At 34.6% G+C, this 24,980-nt stretch overlaps 1 protein-coding gene across 10 annotated transcripts in view; it reads right to left on the bottom strand.

Moving 5' to 3' along the window:
• Positions 1 to 24,980, bottom strand: part of LCORL (ligand dependent nuclear receptor corepressor like) — a 162,425-nt gene that overhangs the window by 91,929 nt on the left and 45,516 nt on the right. For 7 of the 10 annotated variants that reach the window (XM_035005232.1, XM_035005231.1, XM_035005238.1 and 4 more), the window contains exons 3-4: positions 19,353 to 19,432; positions 18,335 to 18,464 (exon numbers count right to left, since the gene is read on the bottom strand). In XM_035005232.1, the coding sequence (XP_034861123.1) occupies positions 18,335 to 18,464; positions 19,353 to 19,432 (210 nt within the window). Of the gene's footprint in view, positions 1 to 11,882; positions 11,951 to 16,364; positions 16,412 to 18,334; positions 18,465 to 19,352; positions 19,433 to 24,980 lie in introns of all 10 variants that reach the window. The other 3 variants (XR_004679288.1, XR_004679287.1, XM_035005237.1) reach the window with 3 other exon arrangements.

The following is a 24,980-nucleotide window of genomic DNA, read 5'->3' as shown; positions in this document are numbered from 1 at the left end:
GGGGGGTAGGGAGAAAGGAGAATAGAATCATGTGACCATAAGAATTTACACCATTATCATAAAAGGAAACTCTTGCAGTTATACTTCCCAGTTGAGGTTTTAGTTTTAGTTTTAGTAAAAGTCATGGCCTACCACAGCTTAATGTATCTACTTATCTATACAGTTTTCCTTAAAAAAGGATATGGACATGTTATCATCTTTTAGTCCTAAATCATTTTGCACCTTCTTATTCATCCTGCTCCCTGTGTTTTTGCCTCTTTAAAGCCATGAACTGACCACTATATTTATGAATCTCCTAGCCTTGTTAATGCAAAAGTCCAACATCCCTGTGACTACAAGTTTCCCTATTAGATCTTTTAGCAATTAAGTCAGGTCACCAATTCTGGACTTAGAAATAATCAATCTCTAAAATATATCTTCACAGCAAAGTTTTCAAATTTTGTTGAATATTTAACCTCACCAATTAACAAAATTGAAAATATGCCTTTAAAATATGTGTATTATTTATAAATTACACAGTCACATTCTTATTATGAGCCAAACATCTCAAAGCACAGCATATACCTGGAGGAAGGTTCATCAATGATAGAATCTTTTAAGGCCAACTTATCTATTTTTTAGTTAATTCAGATAAAACTACATAGCAGAATATGTATATCTATTTAACTAGGCCATATAAACTGCAATATACCACAATACTCAGAATGCAAACCAAAGAATGAGGACTCCATTAGCAATTCCTCGTGTGAGGAACTGAACTCTTAACTCATCTCCCAGGACACTAGGTCTCCCTTATATGACAAGGGCCTTCTGATATAAACCCCAAGTAAGGGTGCTATTGTCAGTCCATATACCAAAGATAGTAAATATTAACTTGTTTTTATTATGTTTTAAAAAATACTTTAAATTTTGAAGTAATTTTAGACTACAAAAAAGTTTCAAAAGCAGTAAAGTTCCTATATATTTTTCTATCGGCTTTTTTCTAATGTTAACTAACATCCTATATAACCAATTATCAATACCAGAAGTTAATATTGGTATAATACTATTAACTAAACCATAAACTTTATTTGAATTCATTAGTTTTTCCACTAACATACTTTTTCTTTGTTTTTTTTAAAGATTTTATTTATTTATTTGACAGGAAGAGAGAGAGCAAGCACAAGTAGGCAGAGCGGCAAGCAGAGGGAGGGAGAAGCAGACTCCCCGCTGAGCAGGGAGCCTGATGCGGGGCTCGATCCCAGGACTCTGGGATCATGAACTGAGCCGAAGGCAGACGCTTAACCAATTGAGCTACCCAGGCCCCCCTAACATTCTTTTTCTGTTCCAGAATCCAATCCAGGATCTCACAATGCACTCAGGTGTCATATTTCCTTAGTCTCCTCTAACTAGTGAAAGTTCCCCAGTCTTTCCTTGTCTTTCATGATCCTGACATTTTGGAGTAGTTCTGTTCAGTTATTTGGAGAATGTTCCTTAATATATATGAAACTTTTTCATGATTAATTTCAAGTTATGCATTTTTGGCAATCTACTGTGAAGTAATGTGCCTTTTTAAGTGCATCATATCAGTGCACCAATGACTTAATATGTTTTATTACTGGTGATATTAACTCTTGATCACTTGGTCAAGTTGTCTGTTGAATTTCTATGAATTACACTGTTATTTATTTTGTTGTTCAAAAAGTTCCAGTTTGGGCCATTAGGAGCTCTTTTACATTGGCTCCTATGTCTTACCCAACACATTCCTATCCTTTTCTGAGCACTTCCTTACTTTCTGGCACCACAATATGTTCCAAACTCATTTTATATTTTCCCAATCCCAGCAATGGATGTAACCACTTCTCCAAGGAGACTTGGTTCCCTTCACTGCAGAAGTCTTATTTTATTAAGAATGTGTAATGATGTAAATAGACTTCCTGTACTCCAGTGACTCATCTTATTTAACCACTGTCTTCATGCACAAATGATTTTGGAAAGCTCTGTTCTATAGCACTGCTCCATGATGATAAGTATTTTTTTACTCTACCAAAATACTCAGCAATAATGAAGGAACACTCCTCTATTAATAGTCTAAAAGATTTCCAGGGTTAGTAAGAATTAAGTCAAAGAAATAGATGTAACAGGAAGAACCACAGACTTGTCAATAGGATCCAGTTTTATCTCTATACCTTGTACACATGCGAGGCCTACAACTCTGAACTCCAAAACTACAAGAAATGATGATGTCAGAGGTACATAAACATACTTTAGTCTGGGGAGGCACTGAACATTATTCCACCAAAGACAGTGTTTCTTTTACAAACAACCTCAATCAGTATCGTGAGTGTGCTTTTTAGAAAAATATGGATAAAGTCTCACATGAAAAAAAAAGCTAGCATTTAATGGGCTCACAGATGGTTTTGTAGAACTCTAGAATTTTTTAAATTGAAGGAATGAGGTATATGCAAAGTAAATCAAGAGCCAGTATGGCATATCACACCCAAAAGGCTTTGGAATTCAAACAATACCAGATAATTAGAGCATATGATCAGACTCACTAGCATATTTGGCTAGCACCATGGTTCCAGTTGCTCATCAGAAACACTAGCAGCCTGATTTAGTGCGTTCACAACAGAAGTAACTCTAAAGCAAGCCACTTTAACACCTTGCTGGCTTAAATTAAAAATAAATTTTCTTAAATACACATAAAAGCATTTTAACATCTTTTTAAAAAGATTTATTTATGTATTTGAGAGAGAGAGAGAGAGCACAGACAGGAAGAGGGGCAGAGGGAAAGTTTCTCAAGAAGCAGGCTCCTGTGGGGCTCAACCCCAGGACCCTGGGATCATGACCTGAGCCAAAGGCAGATGCTTAACTGACTGAGCCACCCAGGTGCCCCACATTTTAACATTTCTAGTTAAAGTATACTCTCCATTACCCATTCTTAAAGTAAAAAACCAATCTAACATAATAAATAGTCCCCAAATAATTTATATTTTGCTTTAGAAAATGTGTCCTTTCATTACACAAATATATTCATACAAGATTTTCACATTATTATTAAGTTAATATTTTTGGCCAATTTTGAAAATTTTTTATGATGAAATTTTCCTTCAACGTGTCTCACATGACTATTGAAGGTTGGTTGGTGAATATGTCTGTAAAATAATTTTTTCAAAAAAATTTTTTTAAAGATTATATTTATTTGACAGAGAGAGAGCACAAGCAGGGGGAGTGGCAGGCAGAGGGAGAGGGAGAAGCAGGCTCCCTGCTAAGCTGAGCCCTCAGTGGGGCTGGATCCCAGGACCCTGGGATCTCCTGGGATCATGACCTGAGCTGAAGGCAGACGCTTAACCAACTGAGCCAACCAGGAGCCTCTCAAATATTTCTTTATACTGTTTCACTTCCTGAATGCTACATAGGCTAACTATATCAACATACTTTAGCAAAAAGTTTTCCATTTTATCAACTAAGAAATTCAAGCACAGAAGTGACTTTTTATTTGTATAAAACAAACACAAAGAACATTGTCATTTGTATCCTATTTAGTTGATAATTCTACTCCCTCAGAGCATCCAAAGAGTACTAGATTTACTGCTGACAGTTTTGAAGCATTACTACTCAATTTTGAGACTATATGATACCTTATAACTTGATGTTAGTTATTAATTCATAGAATCCTAAGGACAATACTCTAAACAATTAGAAGATTCAATGTGGCAACAAAACTCTCAGTGATCTCCCTTTGTTGATTTAGTGTCATTCCAAGTAACTGATGATGATAATGATAATAAGTAACAGTAACAGTGGTTTTGGATTATTGAGTCTTTACATACATTATCTCTGCCCCAACTTATTGAGGTATAACAAAAACCACACATAATTAATATATACAATTTGGTGAGTTTGGATCATTAGTTCTTTTAAGCATCGCAATAATCATCTTGAAAAAATCATTAGAATTATATATAATGTATAATAATAATTCTAAAATACTTAGAATTATTCCTACTCTATAGAAATGGAAACAAGTCTTAAGGAGGTTAAAAAGTTTGCCCGAGGTCACACAGGGCTGAATAAGTAGTTCAGCCAGGACTAGACTCTTGGTCTAATCCAAAATCTGACCTTTTAGCTACTATGCCTTAGTATGATTAGAGCAGGTCATTTAGATGCCAGGGCCTAGTTTTCTCATACAACAAAAGCAGCAAAATTAGTGCAATCCACCATGGAGTTACTTTTCACTGGATGCCCATTATAAATATGGCACTAAGTTAAAATGTTTCATTTACATTATATTAATCTTCACACAATGATACAGTATTACCAGCTTAAATAACCTGCCCAACATCACAGCTAATTTAATGGGAAAAAAAAATGCAAGGAACACATCCAGTTTTGACTCCACAGCCCACAGTCTTTTTTCCACCAGAAGCTACTAGTGAACACATAATATACATATCAATAACTAAAGCATTAAAATCTAAACTATTATCTTCTATTTTAACAAAACTATGTTTTTGGTAGGTGAGGACAGACAACAGAGTATAAATATCTATAATTATTGTGCCTCTTCTGCAGATGAGAAAAATAAGTCACAAAAAGGGTATGGAGTTTGTCACAATCACATAATATATGGTGGGGCAGATTTGGATCTATACCTGTTCAGTTGTAAAGCTTATGCTTTGCTCCTTCTATTGAGGATAGAAACATTTTAGAAGACGTCACTAAAAACATTTTAAGTAGGAAAAATCACACATGCCTATAAAAATATAAATCCATATGGAAAAAGGCAGGGGTTAACTGCTAATTATTACTAGCAAATCAATATTACTAATTAATACACCTTATAAAACAGTCTGATCATGTTGTGGATATAATGCACAACTAGCCAAGAGCAAATAGTAAACTGTAACTGACAGTTTAAATTATATGCAAGCTAAAAATGGCAAGATGGCAAATTTTGTCAATACATACAAATAATGTATTACTTGTTTCAGGGGTACAAGTCTGTGGTTCATCAGTCTTACACAATTCACAGCACCCACCATAGCACATACCCTCCCCAATGTCCATCACCCAGCCACCCCATCCCTCACACCCCCCTCCACTTCAGCAACCCTCAGTTTGTTTCCTGAGATTAAGAGTCTCTTATGGTTTGTCTCCCTCTCTGGTTTTGTCTTGTTTCATTTTTCCCTCTCTTCCCCTATGATCCTCTGCCCCATTTCTCAAATTCCATGTATCACTGAGATCATATGATAATTGTCTTTCTCTGATTGACTTATTTCACTCAGCATAATACCCTCCAGTTCCATCCATGTCAGTGCAAATGGCAAGATTTCATTTTTTGATGGCTGCACAATATTCCATTGTATATATACACCACATCTTCTTTATAAGATGGCAATTTATAAACTAATTTATCACATTTTCAAGTACGGTATTTGAAAAAACCCTCTGTTAGAATCCTAGACGCCTTGCATGTTGGTGAGTAAGAGAAATTCAGAAAAAATGAGTTCCAAAGTACCACAGGGAATGGTAATTCTTTAAAACAGAGTTACCTATCATATTAAATGAGATAGAGAGGAAAGCCCATGTGTTAGAGCATGTTTAATAAAGTGCTATTTCTAAAAAAATTATAATTAAAAATGATCTTTATGTGAGAATAAGAAACTGAAAATATCAGATTCAAAATTATGAGAAGACAGAACTTCAACCTTTTATAAAACACTAAGAGATTACAGACTGATTCAGTGCCTGGCCTATAATTCAGGTGGTTTTTACACTAGATTTTTTCATTCATAAAACTACAGTATATGGAGAAAATTATCTGGAAAAAGTTAACTGACTAGCAACATACTCCTTTTCCTTTTTTTTTCAGTTCAGTACACATGAAATACTTCAGTCCTTGGCTAATTTCTTTGGCCATTAAAAGTTTACTTTTAAAAGGCCCCAATCCTGAGATTCTAATACCACATAATTTAGTATGTTGGGCTGTCTTAAATTTGCAGGCAGACTGCAATCAGGTTTAACTTCTTACAGCTATCAAGGGGAAATATATTTTTTTTAAGTATTCTAGAGTTTTAGACATGTTACTTACAAGAGTAATGACAATTTTCTATATTTATGCTTTAAAATGACATCTTTTAAAAAAAATGGGGCGCCTGGACTGCTCAGTTAGTTGAGCGACTGCCTTTGGCTTGGGTCATGATCTTGGAGTCCCGGGCTCCCTGGAACGTCAGGCTCCCTGCTCAGAGGGGAGTCTGCTTCTCCCTCTGACCCTCCCCCTTCTCGTGCTCTCTCTCTCCCATTCTCTCTCTCTTAAATAAGTATTTAAAAAATAATAATAATTAAAAAATGGACAAAAAATTGCCATAGTAGTTTTTACCCTAAACTCATCTAACAACCTGCTGTCTTTAGGTACATAACAACAGAGATAATCACTGTTATAAAATGATATAAACTAGGGGCGCCTGGGTGGCTCAGTCGGTTAAGCGTCTGCCTTCGGCTCAGGTCATGATCCCAGGGTCCTAAGACTAAGCCCCACGTCAGGCTCCCTGTTCAGTGGGGAGTCTGCTTCTCCTTTTCCCCCTCTCTCAAATAAAATCTTAAAAAATAAATAAAAATAAAATTATACAAACTAGTAAATGTTATGGCTTAATTTTAAAAAGTTAAAATACCATGAAGAACTTGAAAACTTAAAGAGACAAAATTTAAAAAGAAAAAAAATCAGAGAAAAGCAGACCTCCAAGACATATATAGATCTTTCCAAAAAGTTTAAAAAAAACAAATCTTTATTTTCACAGCATCTAACACACGCACAAACTTTGTGGCAGAAGAACTGAATGAATTCATACATATCAGTTCTTACTTAAAAAAATCTTAGACATATATTATTTCATAGAGCAAAAACTTAAGACACCTGAAATACAGCAACTGAGAAGGTAAAAACTGACCAGGAAACTACTTTTGCATCATATTTTGAGTGGGCTCCTCTTGTCTTTGTCTAGACATGTGGCAATACTCCTGAACCATGCTGCTATATGGTATCTTAAAAACTCATAAGGCAGCTGAGCCATGTTATTCTATCATACACATGAATGCAGTATGCATGAACATGCATTTTTAAAAAGATACTGTTTTTTCATCATTTTATACCTAAACGCATAATCTAAATTGTTCATAAATTGAGTGGTAAATGTATTTATCACATGTTGAAGAGTGTCTTCTGTGTTTTTTATGTCTTTGACCAAAACTATTAAAAAAACAATAAGTATTTATAAGGAACTGAAAAGGTAAAAAAATTAAGACGCTATTTGCCTCCAGAGTTCAAAATATACTAAAATCAATACTCTTAGGGAATATGATAGAATATTTAAAATTGACAAAGATAAAAATCATTTTGTACAATCAAAATTATCCTTTAAAATCTCTTAAATAGCCAATGGGTACAGTATATACATCAATTAAGGTCTACAATCTCACGCATTATGTATTATGAATCACACATCTTTTTGAATATGAGAATCATGCTCTATTTGCAGAGATGCTTTGAAGTACAGGAGATGTGTAGAAACTAGAAGCTATTAAAAGAATAGTAAATTCATTTATCTCCCGTCTCATGGTCACTTACGGGGGGCTATATTCTGACCAAGTAGAACAGTGGATAGATGCCCACATGATACAGATTTTTATTTTTCACACCTGTTATGAATATATCTGATGTGGGGTGCTGATGCATTTGACATTTCTGGATGTAGGATTTATGAAAGAGTTTTGATAAAAAGACAGTCTAAGTGAATCAGGCTTCAGAAAAAGTATCACAACAAACAACGAATGAAGTATGAAAGAAACTAGCATATTTTTTGTTAACTTCCAGAAGTTAAAGGAAATGTTGAATATAAAGCAAAAAGTTTTACATTTTGCTAAGGAGGCTAGATTTAATGAAGTAGTGAAAATGTTAAAGAACTGCTAGCAACACATAGCAAAGAATTTATGATGGAGAAAATCTTTCAACTTGATGCTCATCATTAGTCAGGCAAAGATAAAGGAGCCACAAATACCTGACACCCAATCTTTAAGAAATTTTTAATAATACAGATAAAATATTTATGGCTAAAAGTAAATTTTATTATAATATGAGAAGCCTCCTTATATTAAAAAATGAAACTGCAAGGAAAATCTTAGGTGACCAGGAGCTGAAAAACTGCAAGTGAACGGAACTTAAATAGTTCATCCATTTATAGTTTTTTTTTTTTTTTTTTTGAATACCATTGCTTTTTCCATGGATTTAGACGTTGATGAACCTCAGGCATTTAATTGCCTGTTTACTACTTCACCAGCTACTCTGACTTATATTACTGACCACCAAGCAGCAACAGGAACTAAAGCTTCCATTTCTTTTCTTAACCATCAAACCTTACCCAGGCAACTCTAGAATCCATTAATCAAACATTTTTTAAAATGCCTTTTTAAAAATTTTACTAAGTGCTACTGGTAATTATTATCTTACATTATTTCATTATTTACTTAGTATATGTTCCTTGGTCAACTTATTTACCTGTTATTTCTTTGTAGATACAGGAACAGAAACAATCTCTAAATCCTCTGCCTGCTTTAAAATGCCATCATTTAGGGGTGCCTGGGTGGCTCAGTCGTTAAGCGTCTGCCTTCAGCTCAGGTCATGATCCCAGGGTCCTGGGATTGAGCCCCGCATCGGGCTCCCTGCTCCGCGGGAAGCCTGCTTCTCCCTCTCCCACTCCCCCTGCTTGTGTTCCTGCTCTTGCTATCTCTCTCTCTCTCTCTGTCAAATAAATAAATAAAATCTTTAAAAAAATAAAAAAATAAAATGCCATCATTTTATATTGGTCTTTAAAAGGAAAATACTCTGTGAAACTGAGGAATGGGAGTGGCAATCACTATATAATTTTTCAAAACTGGTATTATCTTTAATTTTTGAAATGTATTTCCCCTAGGATTTCAGTAGTTTGCTACCCTGTTTTTTTGTTTTTCACATCTTTGCTCAAATGTCACCTGACGGCCCTTTATAAAATTGGGGTCATCACCTCTATCCTGGCATTCCCTATGCTCCTCCACCTGCTTTGTCTCCACAGCACTTATACACACACACACACGTGCATACATATATTCATATATGTCCAGCAAGTGTGTTAGAGGTATGTGTGTATGTGTGCATGTGTACACACACATGCACATTCAACCACAAATACAATTTGTTTATTGTTTGCTTTCCCTCACTAGAATATAAAAGTCCATGACAACTGGGATGTTTTTGGTCTTCTGTTAATTGGTATGGTACTGGCATATAGAAAAAAGCTTAGTAGATCTTTGCTAAATAAATGAACTTCCCTAATCATGGACCAGAAATATGTTTTAGAAAGTCCAACATGCTGGTCTTGCTTTGGGAAAAGTCATACTCAGGGGAAAAAAAAGAACTAAATTAGTAGTATTTTATAAAAGAACATACAGGTGATGACACAGTTGGTGAGTTTATGAGTTACTCAAGAAAACCAGGAAAATATTATAAAAAGATTTTAAAAATAATGAGTTAATCCTCAATAGTTGTACAGCACATATTGGTTCTTCTGTTACTTCCACATAATAGTGCTTTTTCTTATTCAGTACTCTGGTTATAAAGTGTTTTGAATAGCACACAAAGATTACTATATATATTTGGATACAGGCTAGTTTAATTATCTGACATACTAGAGACAGAGCAAAGGGAAGAAATATTATCCAAGGACAGATGGTAATTCAAAAAACAGGACCCCAAGTAGAATTATACCTCTTCTGAGAATTAGGTCTTCCTTCTCACCTAATAGACTATATTTTCTCAACTGAAGGAGAACATACAAAGAAATAATTTAGACAAACTCCTAAAGAATTATATAAAGATAAATGGAAAAACCGTTGCTTCTCCAAAATTTAAATCATGTTCTCATAAGGTTATTAGGATTGTGCAAAACCACTGAAAGAATAATTCAGTGACTAAACATCTCTGAAAGGAATTTAGAATCACTTATATTTTTAGTATTTTTGGCTGATTCCTAGAACATCTTAGAATATTGGCACTTGCTTATTACCTACAAGGGCTCACTAAAAATTTTGTAAAGGTCTACATACTATGGCTGTGAATCACATTTTAAAACACTGGATAGACAATCATGATTTTAAAGCATTGCTTTTGATCTTTAAAACATTCCTTTTCTAAATGATTTACATGCACTCCATTAAGTTATTGAGCATTAACTATACCAGGTACTATTCTAGGGGGTGGGGATATACAAAAACAGACAAAATCCCCGTTTTATTGGTTCTTAAATTCTAGAAGTAGCAGATAACAGACTTTAAAAGAAAGTCTGGAGAAACAAACAAACAAGCAGAATAAGTGAAAAGAGAATGACTGAGATGAGTTATCATAAATAAGATGGTTAGGGCATGGATGGTCAGAGCCAGGAGTTTGGTGATATGAAGGAGTGGGCAATGTTCACTGTGGAAACAGGATTCTAGATGGAGGTAATAGCAAGTATGAAGACCCTGAGATAGGAACAAGGTGAGCACATTTGAAGAAAAGCAAAAAGCCATTGAGTGTGCAAAAGAATGAGCAACAAAAAATGTGATCAAAAAAGAGGCACAACTAGAGTCCTTGATATATTTTATTCTAAGTGACATTCAAAGTCATTGGAAGATTTTGGGCAGAGAAATTAATGATCTGGTTTAGGCTTTCTTTGTTCTTAAGATTGATTTCTTTATTCGAGAGACAGAGACAGAGCATGCGAGCAGGGGAAGAGGCAGAGGGAGAGAGAGGGAAGGAGAGAAACAGAGAGAGAGAGAGAGAGAATCTTCAGCAGACTCCCCACTGAGAGCACAGAGCCCAACACAGGGCTCAGTCTCGCAACCCTGAGATCATGACCTGAGCTGAAACCAAGAGTCGGACACTTAAGTGACTGAGCCATCCAGGTGCCCCATGGTTTAGGCTCTAGATACATCAATTTGCCTTCTCTGTATAAAAATGAATTGGTAGGGAAGGGAAAAGTAGAAGCAGAGACACCAATCAGGAGACTCTTTAGTAGTATGCCAGAGATGACGTGTCTTGGATTAGGGTGGTAGAAACGGAAATGACAAAACATGGCCAGACTTAGAGTAGATTTTGAAGGCACAGCCAATGAACCTGATGACAGCTTAGATGTGGGTATGAAGGACCCTGAGAAATCAAGAAAGGCTCCTAGCTTTTGAAGCTGACCAACTGGGTCAAGAATGATATATTTTACTAAGATGGGAAAGTCCGGGGTAGGGGAAGATTTTAGGGGAGTAAAATCAAGTGTTCTGTTTTAGACAGGTCATTCTGAGATGCCTATTAGATATTCTTATGAAGAGTATATCAAGTAGGCAGTTACATATAGGAGGGTAAAACTAGAGGAAAGGTTAGGATTAGATATAATATTTAGGTGTCATCAGCACACATATGATAATTAATGCCATAAGATAAAATGAGGCCATCAACTAAGTTAAGGTATATCCATAGCAAAAGACAGCTGAGGACTAACTCCTGAGGCTATTCAACATTTAGAAGTCAAGAAGAACCAGCAAAGAGCATGTGAAAGCAGCAATATGTGAGAAAAGAGGAAAAAATTAAAAGAATATTATCTCCTAGAAATCAAAATAAGGAAGTGATCAACTCTATCAAATGATGCTGAAAGGTTAAGTAAGATAAGAACTGGTAACTTCCCTTTGAATAGTACAAGATGGATTTACCAATGAAATTGATAAAACAATTAATGAAGCGGTAAGAAAGAAAGTCTAATTGGGATGGGTTGAAAAGAAAAGGAGAATTGAGAAGTGAAGACAGTAAAAGTATAGATGATAAATATTTACTAAATGTTTACCTACTGTGTGTCAGATGCTTGAGATGTTAGTCAACAAAAATACAAAATCCAATCCCTCATGGTGTTTTCTAGCAGAAGAAAAAACACAATGAACAATAAATAAAAGAAATAAGTAAATTATATATGTTAGAAGGTTAATTGTACTACAAAAGGAAAGGGTGATTTTTAGTTGTTGGAGAGATAAAAAAATATAAAATAACTACCTGAAAGAGAAAAAATTGACTAAATGAGACTCAGAAGGTCAGCATAATTGGGTGTTTTACTCTAGTCAAGTTCAGCTGGTCCAGGGCAAGTGTGTAATAAATGAGGAACTGGACACAGATAAGGTTCTAACAAGCAAATATGACAAAGGAAGACAGAGGCAACAGAGTCAAGATTTTATATGAAAGAGGATCACAGTGATCAAGCACAGTATCTGAGCTGAGTAAGGAGAGAAGTGAAGTCATAAGTCATGTCCAGGAGACAATGAAGAGTGAAAATTGGTGTGATCAATAGACTGGAAATTGCAATGAGGTTAAAAAAGGGGGGAGGGGGAAGAGTATTGGAATAAAACTGTAGTCAGAGAAAGAGACGGATGAGATTAGATTTGAGAGGTGGCAAAAGTCTAGGAATAACCATGGATAATGATGGCTGGAGGAGAATGGAGGAAAAGATCATTGGAAATGAAGAAATCATATAACTGAGAGGCCAGAGTGTTGAATGTATCAGCCACACAATTTGAAGTCACTAAGAACTGTGATGGGAATAATATTTAGGAAGAAGAAAGTGAAAAGGCTGGTAGAGGTCCACAACATGATAATGTAGATGGAATAGTTTCATGTCCTATGCTTCAAAGAAGCTCAGGGTTTTGAGAAGGGCGAATAAATGATGGGAAAGCAGCTATAAAGATATTAGAGGTTACCTGCTAATGGTATCACCCTATATTACATAAAGCAAGGAATTAAAAACAGAAAGGGAGAGGGCTACAAAAACAGCCTTTATGAGTATGTAGATCTGAGTTACAGAAATAAAAATAAAGGGGACATTAAGAGAAAAGACAGGACATAGGAGATTTTGCAGATGAAAGACCACAAGTTCCAGAAGACAAAGTAGAAATATGGGTGCTTGTAAAAGGACAGCTGACTCAAATTCAAGAATAAAAAAGATAGGGCGCCTGGGTGGCTCAGTTGGTTAAGTGACTGCCTTCGGCTCAGGTCATGATCCTGAAGTCCCGGGATCGAGTCCTGCATCGGGCTCCCTGCTCGGCAGGGAGTCTGCTTCTCCCTCTGACCCTCCTCCCTCTCATGCTCTCTGTATCTCATTCTCTCTGTCTCAAATAAATAAATAAAATCTTTAAAAAAAAAAAAAAAGAATAAAAAAGATAAAAGGAGATAAAAATCTAGATGATAATGAGTGACCTGATAGTTGGCCCCTAACTCCTATTATGGATGGTACTGCAAGTAGAAAGGTGATTTTACCAGAAATGCAAAAATCTTTTAAATCCAGTTATAATTTTAAGTGTATTTTTTTAGAATTTCATTCATAGCTTCCAGGTATATGACAAAACAAGAAAAATCTTTTCATCAACACCTTTGAATGTGGTCCATAATAGTGTGTGACTTATTTTATGGCACTAATATACAGTTTCTGAGAGTTCCAAAAGGCAGCCCATATAAGAGAAATTCAATGTATGACCCACAATGGTCTCATAAAGGCACATTTGTATAAGAAACACTCAGGGCTTGAATCAATCAGGTCAAATCTACATAGTCACTCAAGGATGCCTGCATTTATAGAAAAGCAATCTAAAAGATCACCACTCCTGTTTCTAAAAAATCAAATGCTTTATTATCTAGCAGTCATAACCAAATGGTTAGTGAGCCATATTAATATTTATTTCCTGATATAGAATAAAACTTAAAAATTAAGAGTTTAGAAGGAAAAGGATCTGTGTTCAGAAAAGGTTGAATGACTTTATATAAAACATGGCTACCAATTAATTTAAGGGGAAAGGGTTGGTTAATATCAGCTTTCAACTAACTGCATCAAATACATCAGGAAGCTCTTCGAAAACAGGGACGCCTGGGTGGCTCAGTCGGTTAAGCGGCTGCCTTCAGCTCAGGTCATGATCCCAGGGTCCTGGGATCGAGTCCCACATCGGGCTCCTTGCTCGGCAGGGAGCCTGCTTCTCCCTCTGCCTGCCTCTCCCCCTGCTTGTGTTCTGTCTCTCTCTGACAAAAAAATAAATAAAATCTTTAAAAAAAAAAGGAAAGCTCTTTGAAAACAAAAAAACAGATTAGGAATTACATGAATGCTAAATGTGTGTGGGGATAAAAGATAAAGCAGGAAAAACATATTTTGATGAAGAAGTATTTCATTTTATCATATATTTAGCAGTATGATTCATTCAACTACTATGTGTATACTAACTTTCCAATTTAGTCAAGTAGCCTTCTTTAATTTAAAAATAAAAGATGAGACATCTTCCTGAATCATAAACCAGTAACTTAAACTGCTTCAGGTAATCAGAGAATGTGAAGCTAAAAGTCAAAATAATTTAGTTTACATATGATGGGGATACTTTGGAAAAGGCATTTTATATCTATAAGCCTATGTTTCTACACACTTCAAAACAAACTGCCTGATATTCAAACTATACACAGTAATAAACTTAAGTACAAAGTAGGGAAAGGTAAACTATATGTACATGCTAATTTAATTTCTTTCTCCAAATAAAACAAGTACTAATACCAGAGTATGTAGAGAAACTGGAAGATACCTGAACAGTTTATTAGTACTCATTCTTATGGTCAAGAAATATTTACTGAAGACAGATATGACAAGTACTTCTAAATACTGAGGATACTGCAATCAACAAAACAAAGTGCCTATTACCATGGAGCTTTCATTCTACTCTATAGAGAATTTTAGGGTTAACCTCTAGAAGGAATTCAATTCTGAAAAATTTCTCAGGAATATTCAAAACTAGTTAAAAGTTCAGCTCTGTACTAAAATATCAGCCTCCCCCATTCTATTTACTCAACCCTGAAAAAGTATTTTTGACTAGCTTTTAATTACAAGGGATTGGCCAAACTGTATTTAGTATATAAGTTTCCTCCAACCTATTAAACTCTATAAGGAAACTAATCACTAAAACTGTTTCTAGTTCATTTAAAGGAAGAATGGAAATGTAGAGAAATATAGCATTTCTCATAGGTCCTCTCTAGTCTGCCTAATTCAATTAAAATAATCCTAATCCTAGGTGGCTAGTAGAGAATAGGAAGGTTTTTCTACTTAGTACATAAAAGAATCTAAGTGCTTCTCACATAGAACACTTTTCAACCTTTTTTTTTTTTTTAACTTCTTGAGGACTCAAATGTTCATAACAGAACTAAAAGACACATTACTTTACTTTTCTGTGTTTCATTGTCTCTACCTGTTAAAATGATAACAACAGTACCTGTCTCTCTTAACACTGTTTTTGGATTAAATGAGATTAAGGCATAAAAAGGTCTTAGTGCTCAATCAGAATTGATGACCTCAATCATCATTATCCTGTGTAGTGGGTTCTTAATAACAGCTTACATTTATCATTATCATCTTCCCAAAATCATAGTGAGGAGAAATAATAAGCTACAATAAAGCTATTAAGAGATTTCTTTATATTTTGGCAAGATGATTAACATACATATGTTCCTCAAACTGAGCAAAAGATCAATATCTGTAAGTATCAGTAACACTAATGTTACTAATATCCAGAATTCCTGAAAATAGCTGAATTTGGGAAATTTTCAGGAATCAAATAAAAGCTTCACCAATAATATGGGGTTTTTTTGTTTTTTTTTGTTTTTTTAAAGATTTTATTTATTTGACAGAGAGAGACACAGCGAGAGAGGGAACACAAGCAGGGAGAGTGGGAGAGGGAGAAGCAGGCTTCCCGCCGAGCAGGGAGCCCGACGTGGGACTCGATCCCAGGACTCTGGGATCATGACCTGAGCTGAAGGCAGACGCTTAACGTCTGAGCCATCCAGGCGCCCCACCAACAATATGTTTGATCAATATTTTAGTTGTTACTCCAAAGACTCAGAAGTGTTTATTTTTAAAAATATGTTTATGCCTTTTATTTCCATGTAAAGTTAACAGTAGAATTATCTAAACAAATGAAGGAGTTATCATCACTTAAAGATACTGCTATTACCTTCTGGCCTTATCCTAGTTGGATCATACTGGGAAACATCCAAAATGATTTTATTCAAAGATAATTTAAAAATAAGGAACAAAACAAAACCAAGTAAATGAGTAGAAAAATCTTTACGTTTAATTAAATCTGGAGAATCACGTTGGACTACAAATAAAGGAATTAACAAAGGTAAGACCCCGAAGTAAAGCAAAAAACACTAGTAAGAATCTTTCATTTAAAAACCCTGCAACCCTTCAAAGATCTTGAAGAAAACCAAGATTATCCCCAAATGGAGAGGTCACTAAATATCCATGAACACTCACCCAACCTTTGGTAGGAGACCTCTTGAAGACCCAGATGCTTGAATCAGCTGAAATAGTACCAAGTGTTTTCTGATTACTCTTAATAGGGCAATGGAGCACAGGTTACTCCATACTATCAAAAATTACAGGTCATTATTATTGATAATTCTAGCTACTACCATTACAAATCACTCAAGGAAAAGGAGACTGAGTAATGAGTTCTAAGGTGAGTGAAACTTATTGTGCGCATGTATAAATGTGGATGTTTCTTCCAGTTCTCTTAGTGATAGAAGTCTGATAACATAATTCTTCTTATAAGTGTAAATACACTGGCAGAACAAAATTTTCTAAATTAATGTTATAAAGTTCTTAAAGAAAGCATGTAAAATATTTTTAATATTGGTTCAGATAAAAAATTTCTAGGGATGCCTAGGTGGTTCAGTTGGTTAAGCATCCGACTCTTGACTTTGTCTCAGGTCATGATCTCAGGGTCATGAGATTGAGCCCCACAACAGGCTCTGTGCTGAATGTGATGTCCGTTTAAGATTCTCTCTTTTCCTCTCCCTCTGCCCTTCCCCCCACTTGCATTCTCTTCCTCTCTCTCTCAAATAAGTCTATCTTTTAAAAAAAATTCTAAAAAAAGAACTTGTTTTTTCAAGACAAATGCCAATTTCTCAACATTAAGCACTTCAGTAACACACAGGAAAAGATTTTCAGTCTCCTACACTTAAAAAAAAATAAAGTTCTTAACATTAGGGTTTTTTTGGTTTTTGTTTTTAAGATTTATTTGAGAGACAGAAAGAGAGAGAGAACACACAATGCATGGGGGGAGGGGCAGAGAGAGAGAGAGAATCTCAAGCCAACTCCCTACTGAGCGCGGAGCCTGACAAGGGGTTCTGTCTCATAACCCTGAGATCATGACCTGAGCTGAACTCAAGAGTCAGACACTTACTGACTGAGCCACCCAGGTACCCCTTTAGTTTTTTTAATGTAATGATTCTTCTAATCACAGGATTCTTATATTTCAACATATAAAAGAACTCATAACACTGAGGACTAAACAAAAGCCTCCTTGCTCAAAGATGATGACTATTTTCAACATTATTGGTTAAAATCTGGAAGTTATCAATTTAATAGAAAAATATCCGATATTAACCTAATTTCAAAGAGGAGTAAAGCAGAGTCAACACCTAGATGAAATACAGTAATGTTTTTCTTGATCTCTGGAAAGTGGGAGGCAGAATGATAACTCCTCCCAACCTGCATTCCCCTTATACCATGACTCACTCCAAGGGCCTATGTGGTAAAAATTAAGACACTCTACTACTGCAGAAATTGCCAAGAATAAAAAATGGAAGGTTCTATATTTCTAAATTTTTCTCAAGTAACTAAGATATAAAAAACTACTTCTCTCTGATACATGTGTATCAAGTTAAGGGAACAAGTGAAACAAGCCTCATTTGGTTTAAATAGTTTAGACAGACAGGAAGCAAAAAAGAACATTTGACATTTAATGTTAAGTAAGCATACTCAAGCTACCAAAGAAACATTGAAACCCCAAGGCAAATATACTCTAACCTGGCTGATAAATGATTTAACTGTTACATTTCTAAAGACAGCTTTGTAGTATATCTATCACTTACTGAACATGAAAGAACTTTTGAAGTCTTGAGAACAGCAACAAAATAAGGAAGACCAGAAGCATAAAAAAAAAATTTCCTGTCTGCCTATAGTAGATGAGGAAAATGTCTGATAAAGTCAGGGAGAGATCTGAGAAAAGAGGGGTGAAAAGGAATGGCCAATAGAAGACTAGCACTACAATAACTGAGAATCCTAATGTCCCTAAAAATATGAAGAAAAACTAAAGATAAAAAAATAATAATAAAAAATGGAATTAAGACTGGCATAAATAAAAAACTTGTGTGTGAGAAAAATACAAACATTCTAGATCTCTACTGCTAATTTTGAATGACAAGGTATACCAATATTACCTTTCTTTCGAAAGAGTGCATTTAGGTAATTTTCTGCTTGGCATTCAATCTTTTCAGTGTTGGACTGGCCCTGAGATGATAGTTCCTCCGTTGGTGTTGACTGTGAAGAATCAAGAGATGGTATACAATCCTAAAATTATAAGAAAGCAACATAAAAAAATCAGTTTTAATTATACATGCAATTTCACTAAAAATAGCAAAAAAAAAATATTCTCTAAATGCTCATTTGTTCTATTTAACAAATTATATAGAGAGAACATAAAATTTGGGACAGGAGTGAGGAGAAAAGAAATTTAGCTCTGATACCAAATTAGCTTTATTTCTTAGCAAACTATAGCCAAAAAAGGGGGGGAGGAAGTGTGGATAAAATGCATTGCTGAATAAATTCACTATATAGTATGCCAGTAATGAGAGTTTTAACAACAAAATAGGTATGTTTACCCACTAATCTGACCAAAATGGGTACAGGTTCTCAAGTTCTCATTTCTTCCCAGCCTTTCTCACAATAGTAAAGAATTAGGACTTCCCGCCATACAAGAAGATGCTGCTTGTCTAGTTTATGCCGTTTATAGTAGACACTATTTAATCATTTACCAGGAAATAATTCTGATATCCAAAAGACTTCAAGAGAGTAAAAGGCTAAAAAGTAGTACCACATTATCCTCCAACTATAGATTCCTAAGAAATCAGACTATAGGGTGGTCTCAAAGCAAGCTAGGCCTCCAAGCTCACCACTGTCTACCTAAATACAAAACAGATCTAAACTGAACTTCAAAGTCAGGGAGCTATAAGGAAGAAATGTGAAATAAGCAAAAAAGATGAGTGTTTTGTGATTTCACCTGCAAGTTAAGCTAAATGTTAGACTTCTAACATAAGACTTTAAAATATTCTTCTCATTACCAAAATCAAGTATTTAAATTTGCACTGTAAGTCATCAATTTTCAGAACAAATTAAGTTAAAAAAATTGTTACAATTGTGCGATTAGTTTAGAAATAATTTCGTAGCACTAAAACTTACACTGACTGCTTCTCTCTGTAGGTTACAAAATGAACATTTTTCATCCATAGACCAGTCAGTCAGCTCTTCTGGTTCACAGTCTTTAAAAGAGGGAAAAATATTCATTAAATACACTAACTTTAGTCAAACAAATAAAATTACCACTCTCCACAGCAATGGCTCATATAAAAAAAACTAACTACTAATAGTAAGGGGAGAAGGCCTAACTTTAAAATTAAAGTGATGAAATCTAGAAAGAAATAAACAGAGAAGGCTGTAAGGAGAGTAATTTTGCACAATTATGGGACAAAGTAGCAAGAACAATGAGCTGGTTATAAAATTATTTTCTAACAATAGGGTTTTAAGTATCATCTAACCTAAAAGATTCAATTTATCATTAATTTTTAACTTTCACTATGAAAGAGATCAAAACAAGGAGGTATGGAGAAAAATAAATTTTACACATCATGAAAGCAACATAAAACAGAGAAATGGAGTAGAGCACCAGAAAAGCCCACAGATTTGAGAAAATGAAATGCTGTTCCAAAAAAAAAAAAAAAGTAGAAATCCATAGCTAAGAAGTCCAATCAGATTTTTATTGTATTGTTTAAAGGTGTTGTTGTAAGAGTTCGAGTAAAAGGCAGGTAAATAAGCCTTTATTCAACACAAAACATGAATTCTTTTCCACAAGAATGTTTCAGATAATCCAACTATAAGTAATGTATTAGAAAGTTTGTGCAAAACAAACATTTTATGATGAAGAAATTTTATGACAATATAACAACACTGCCAACCTAACTATACTTGGTACAGACAGTGATTTTTCAAACTTACTCCTTGCAGTAAAACTCCCCTTAATTTCCTTTCCCAAATAAATTCCTATATAGAACCTCTAATATATGAAACAATTATCATCTGAGGCAGTTACACAGGTACTAATTTGAAAAGCACCGGTATACCACAGTTATTTTCTTTCATACTTTTGAAATAAGTAAGCTGAATACATGTTTATGTTAAACTACACAGAAAATAAGCTTACCTTTTTTGGAATGGTAATAAATAAGTACCAGTTAGGATCAGCCCCCAAGAAATTCTTGCATCAATTGAGATATACAAGTCAGAATAGAAGATAATGTAATCTGTTGGAGTATAAAAGTGTAGTGACAGCTCCCTTTGGCTTTGGCAATGGTCTAGAAATAGTCCTAATATTTATCCAAACTTAGAAATGGTAGGAAATGGGAGCATGAGACCCAGCATAGGGTAATGGAAAGATAATTGGATTTAAAGTCTCCATCTGGAGTAGAATCTACTCGTTGTAACCTTGTCAAGTTACAAAGTTTTTGTTTTAATTTCTATATCTATAAAATAAAGATCCCATCACCTAACTTACTGTGGATCAAATGAAAAAAGTGAGAAAATATTTTATAAACTATAAAACACCATGCAAAGGCTAGTTACTAAAAAAGCAGGATCATCAGTCATTATTTTTTAAATCCTGCACAATCACAAATGTATTTAAAATGGTTAATTTGCAGAAGACAGATAATTTTAATATACCAGTTTAAGAAAACTAATCATTTTTTTGCAAATGACCTGATAAATCAAAAAGTTTAAGCAATCTAAACAATTAAAAACCCAGAACTGTAGTTATGCAGGTTTATAATTTTCTTCAACCCTTTGGCCTGTCACTATAGTTAGAATAATACATTCACACTCTTGAACGTGGAATTGTGCAATGTCTCTTATTAGGAAGGCAGAGCTTTCTGATTAGTAGAATGAATGTGGGAAAGGTGACGTATATATTCCAAGCTGAGGCTTTAAAAGGTATGGCAAGTTGCCCCAGTTCTCTTGAGTTTCAACCATCCAACATGAAAAGAATTTGCCCCACACAGCTATTACTCCTTCAGACTGGGACCTGCAGTCATCAGAAGTGATCCCTGAGGTCCAGTGAATCAGATCACCCATAAGGATGCAACAGATTTTAGAGCTATTTGTTAGGCAGTATTACTGTGCAAAAACTTGACTCATATGCTAAGCATAACAATTTTGGTAGATCAAGGAAATCTTACTGCTTTTTTTTTTATTATGGCTTCATTAATAAAAGATATGAAAGGAATCTAGCATTAGAATTTTTTAAAAATAGCTGGTAGTCCTGGAAAAGAGGTATTTTTGAAAAATCACTGTAAGGTTTCATGAAGTTTTAGTGATAAATATGTTGAATCAAGGAACAACAACTTTGGAATAATTAAAACAATTACCAGTTGTTTTGTTTTTGTTTTTTTTTTTAAAGATTTTATTTATTTATTTGAGAGAGAGTGAGAGAGACAAAGAGCACAGGAGGGGGGAGCGGGAGAGGGAGAAGCAGACTCCCTGCTGAGCAGGTAGCCCGATGCAGGACTCGATCCTGGGACTCCAGGATCATGACCTGAGCCGAAGGCAGTCGCTTAACCAACTGAGCCACCCAGGCGCCCCAATTACCAGTTGTAAGATAAAATTGGGCATGCTGAGATTATCCCATTTATTTTAGTTATTTTAGAAGTTCTTCAAGGAAACGTTAATTAAAATAAATGCCTATATGGTTAAATAAATGGCAATGAATAATCAACAATTATATAAATGCCATTAAATTTTGCTGGGTAAAAAAATCTACAACTTTACTTACCAATATTTAATAACTATTCTTTCTACAGAACTTTTGATTTTGAGTCCAAATAAATGATGCTGAGATACATCATTTTATTTATTGGAAAACAAATTTTGAAAAATCAACTCTAGGCCAGATTTCTCTGTCCAGGTTATCTTTTCATGTCATAAAAGTTAAGTAAATACTACAGACTTATTTTATTTCTCAAACAAAATATGATAATAAATCAGATATCCCTAAAATACATTGTCTCTCATTTTGCAATTTTAATACATGAAGTTGTATAAGCTCAAAAGGATCAAATTATGTACCTTACAGAAATAGTCTTATTAATGAAAGGCAATGTCATAATGAAAACTAATAGTAGGGTGTCTGGGTGGTTCAGTCTGTTAAGTGCCTTCAGCTCAGGTCATGAGACCAGGGTCCTGGGATTGAGCCCCGCATCAGGCTCCCTGGTCAGCGGGAAGCCTGCTTCTCCCTCTCTCCCTCTGCCTGCCACTCCCCTTGCTTATGCTTTCTCTGTCAAATGAATAAATAAAATCTTAAAAAAAAAAAGCGGGGGGAAGAAAAGAAAGGAAAACTAATAGTAAATGACTAACAAAAGATCAACCTTTTAACCATGGATATATATTTGTGGTCAAAGTCTGGTTCCAATCATTTTACCTAATCTGTCTTGGAAAGATAACAGACTTTGAAATTAAAAAGCCTTGGTACTGAGATATCTTTCCAAATACTAGATGTGGCCTTTGGCAAGTTACTTTCTCTGGGCTTCAATTTCCTCATCTGTTAAAATGAGGATAATGATTGCATCTTAAGGCTGTAGTAAAAATTAAATAAGAACATATGCAGAACACCTAACAAGTTCAATAGGTGTTACTTTCATTTTCTTTTAGATAATTGTACTTCTTTTGAACATTTTTATTCTCTTTTGTACACTTTCACCCTAAGAAATAAATTTAAGTTCCCAAAGACAAAGCCCAATGAAAAGTGAAAAAAGAGAATACTGAACCAGATTTCTCATGAAGGTCATGAAAAAGTGGTTATAACTATGTTGATTTTGAGGAAAGATACTGAACAGTGGGCAATATTACTGAAAAATAATTTTTCATTTAAAACTACGTATTAACTATACTGAAAACTACAAAGGAGAAAAAAAAAACTATTTGTAATCCCATCATCCAGAGATAATGATTAACATTTTGCAATATATCCTTCTAGTTTATATTCTATGCCTTTTTAAAAATTAGCATTAGCTGATTCTTTGAAAATATCAATAAAATCGATAAACATTTACCCAGCCTAACCAAGTAAAAAAAGAAAAAATATCAGATATTAAAGATGGGCCATCACTGTTGATTCTATGAATAATAAAAAAATAATAAAAATATTATAATATTAGTTGCCCACAAATTTGGTAACTTCAGATGAAATGGACAAATTCCTTGAAAGACACTATCTACCAAATCTCACATAAGAAATAATAAATCATCTCAATAGGACTATATCTATTAAAAAAATTAAATCAGGGACGCCTGGGTGGCTTAGTTGGTTAAGCATCTGCCTTCGGCTCAGGTCATGATCCTGGAGTCCCTGGATCGAGTCCCGCATCGGGCTCCCTGCTCGGCAGGGAGTCTGCTTCTCCCTCTGACCCTCCCCCCTCTCATGTGCTCTCTGTCTCTCTCATTCTCTCTGTCTCAGATAAATAAATAAAATCTTTAAAAAAAAAAAAATTAAATCAGCAATTAATAACCTTCTAAAACAGAAAGCTCCAACCCAGATGGTTTCTCTATAATCTGTTCCAGAAAACAAAAGCAGAAGTATTTCCTCATTCTATCATTATTACTATCTATCATCATTATCCAAGTACCAAAAACAGACTGAACACCTCACCCAAGAAGATATGCAGATAGCAAATAAGCTTATGACAAGATGCTCAATAGCATATCCCATTAGAGAACTGAAAATTAAGATGAGCTACCACTACACACCTACTAGAATGGCTTAAGTCTGAAACATGGACAACGTCATATGCTGGTGTGGATGCAGATCAAAAGGAACTTCAATTCATTGCTGGTGAGAACACAAAATGGTATGGCCAATTTTGAAGATAGTCTTACAGTTTCTTCAAAGCTTAACAGAATCTTTCCATACTATCTAGCAATGGTGCTCCTAGGTATTTAGGCAAATGAGTTGAAAAGTTGTATCTATACAAAACCTTGCACACAAATGTTTAAAGCAGATTTATTAATAGTTACCAAAACTTGGAAGCAACCCAGATGCCTTTCAAGTAGATCAATGGATACGCAAACTATGCTACATCCACCCAGTGCAGTATTATTCAGTAATAAAAAGAAATGAGCTATGATGCCATGAAAAGACAGAGAGGAAACTTACATGCATATTATTCAGTGAAAGAAGTGAGTCTGAAAAAACTAAATACTGTATGATTTCAACTATATGACATTATGAAGAAGAAAAAACAAGAGAGACAGTAAAAAGAGCAGTGTTTGACATGGGTTGGAGACAGGGGAAATAACTAAAACGCTGGATCTGACATTAGTGGTAGCGATATTTTTCTAGGTATATCTCCTAGGGCAAAGGAAACAAAAGCAAAAATAAACTATTGGGACTACATCAAAATAAAAAGCTTCTGCAGAGCAAAGGAAACCATCAACAAAACAGAAAGGCAACCTACTGATTTTTAGGGCAGTGAAACTATTGTAAAGAATACTATAATGTGGATATATGACTACGAATTCACCAAAATGCACACTACTGTACAACACCCACAGACTTAGCTAATGTAAACTATGGGGGCTTTAAGTAATAAAATGTATCAATATTGGCTCCACAATTCTAACAAATGTACAACAGTAATGGAAGATTTTAATATAGAGAAACCTTGGAGGGGGGAGGGTATATGGGAAATCTTTGTACTTTCTTCTTGATTTTTTCTGTAAATTTAAACTGCTTTAAAAAATGCTATTTATTCTAAAAATTAGGAT

The sequence above is a fragment of the Mirounga leonina genome, unplaced genomic scaffold (assembly GCF_011800145.1).
Source record: "Mirounga leonina isolate KUSES-001 unplaced genomic scaffold, KU_Mleo_1.0 Mir_129, whole genome shotgun sequence".
Classification (NCBI taxonomy): domain Eukaryota; kingdom Metazoa; phylum Chordata; class Mammalia; order Carnivora; family Phocidae; genus Mirounga; species Mirounga leonina.
The sequence above is the reverse complement of the archived record's forward strand: the minus strand, read 5'-3'. Positions and strand labels throughout refer to the sequence as shown.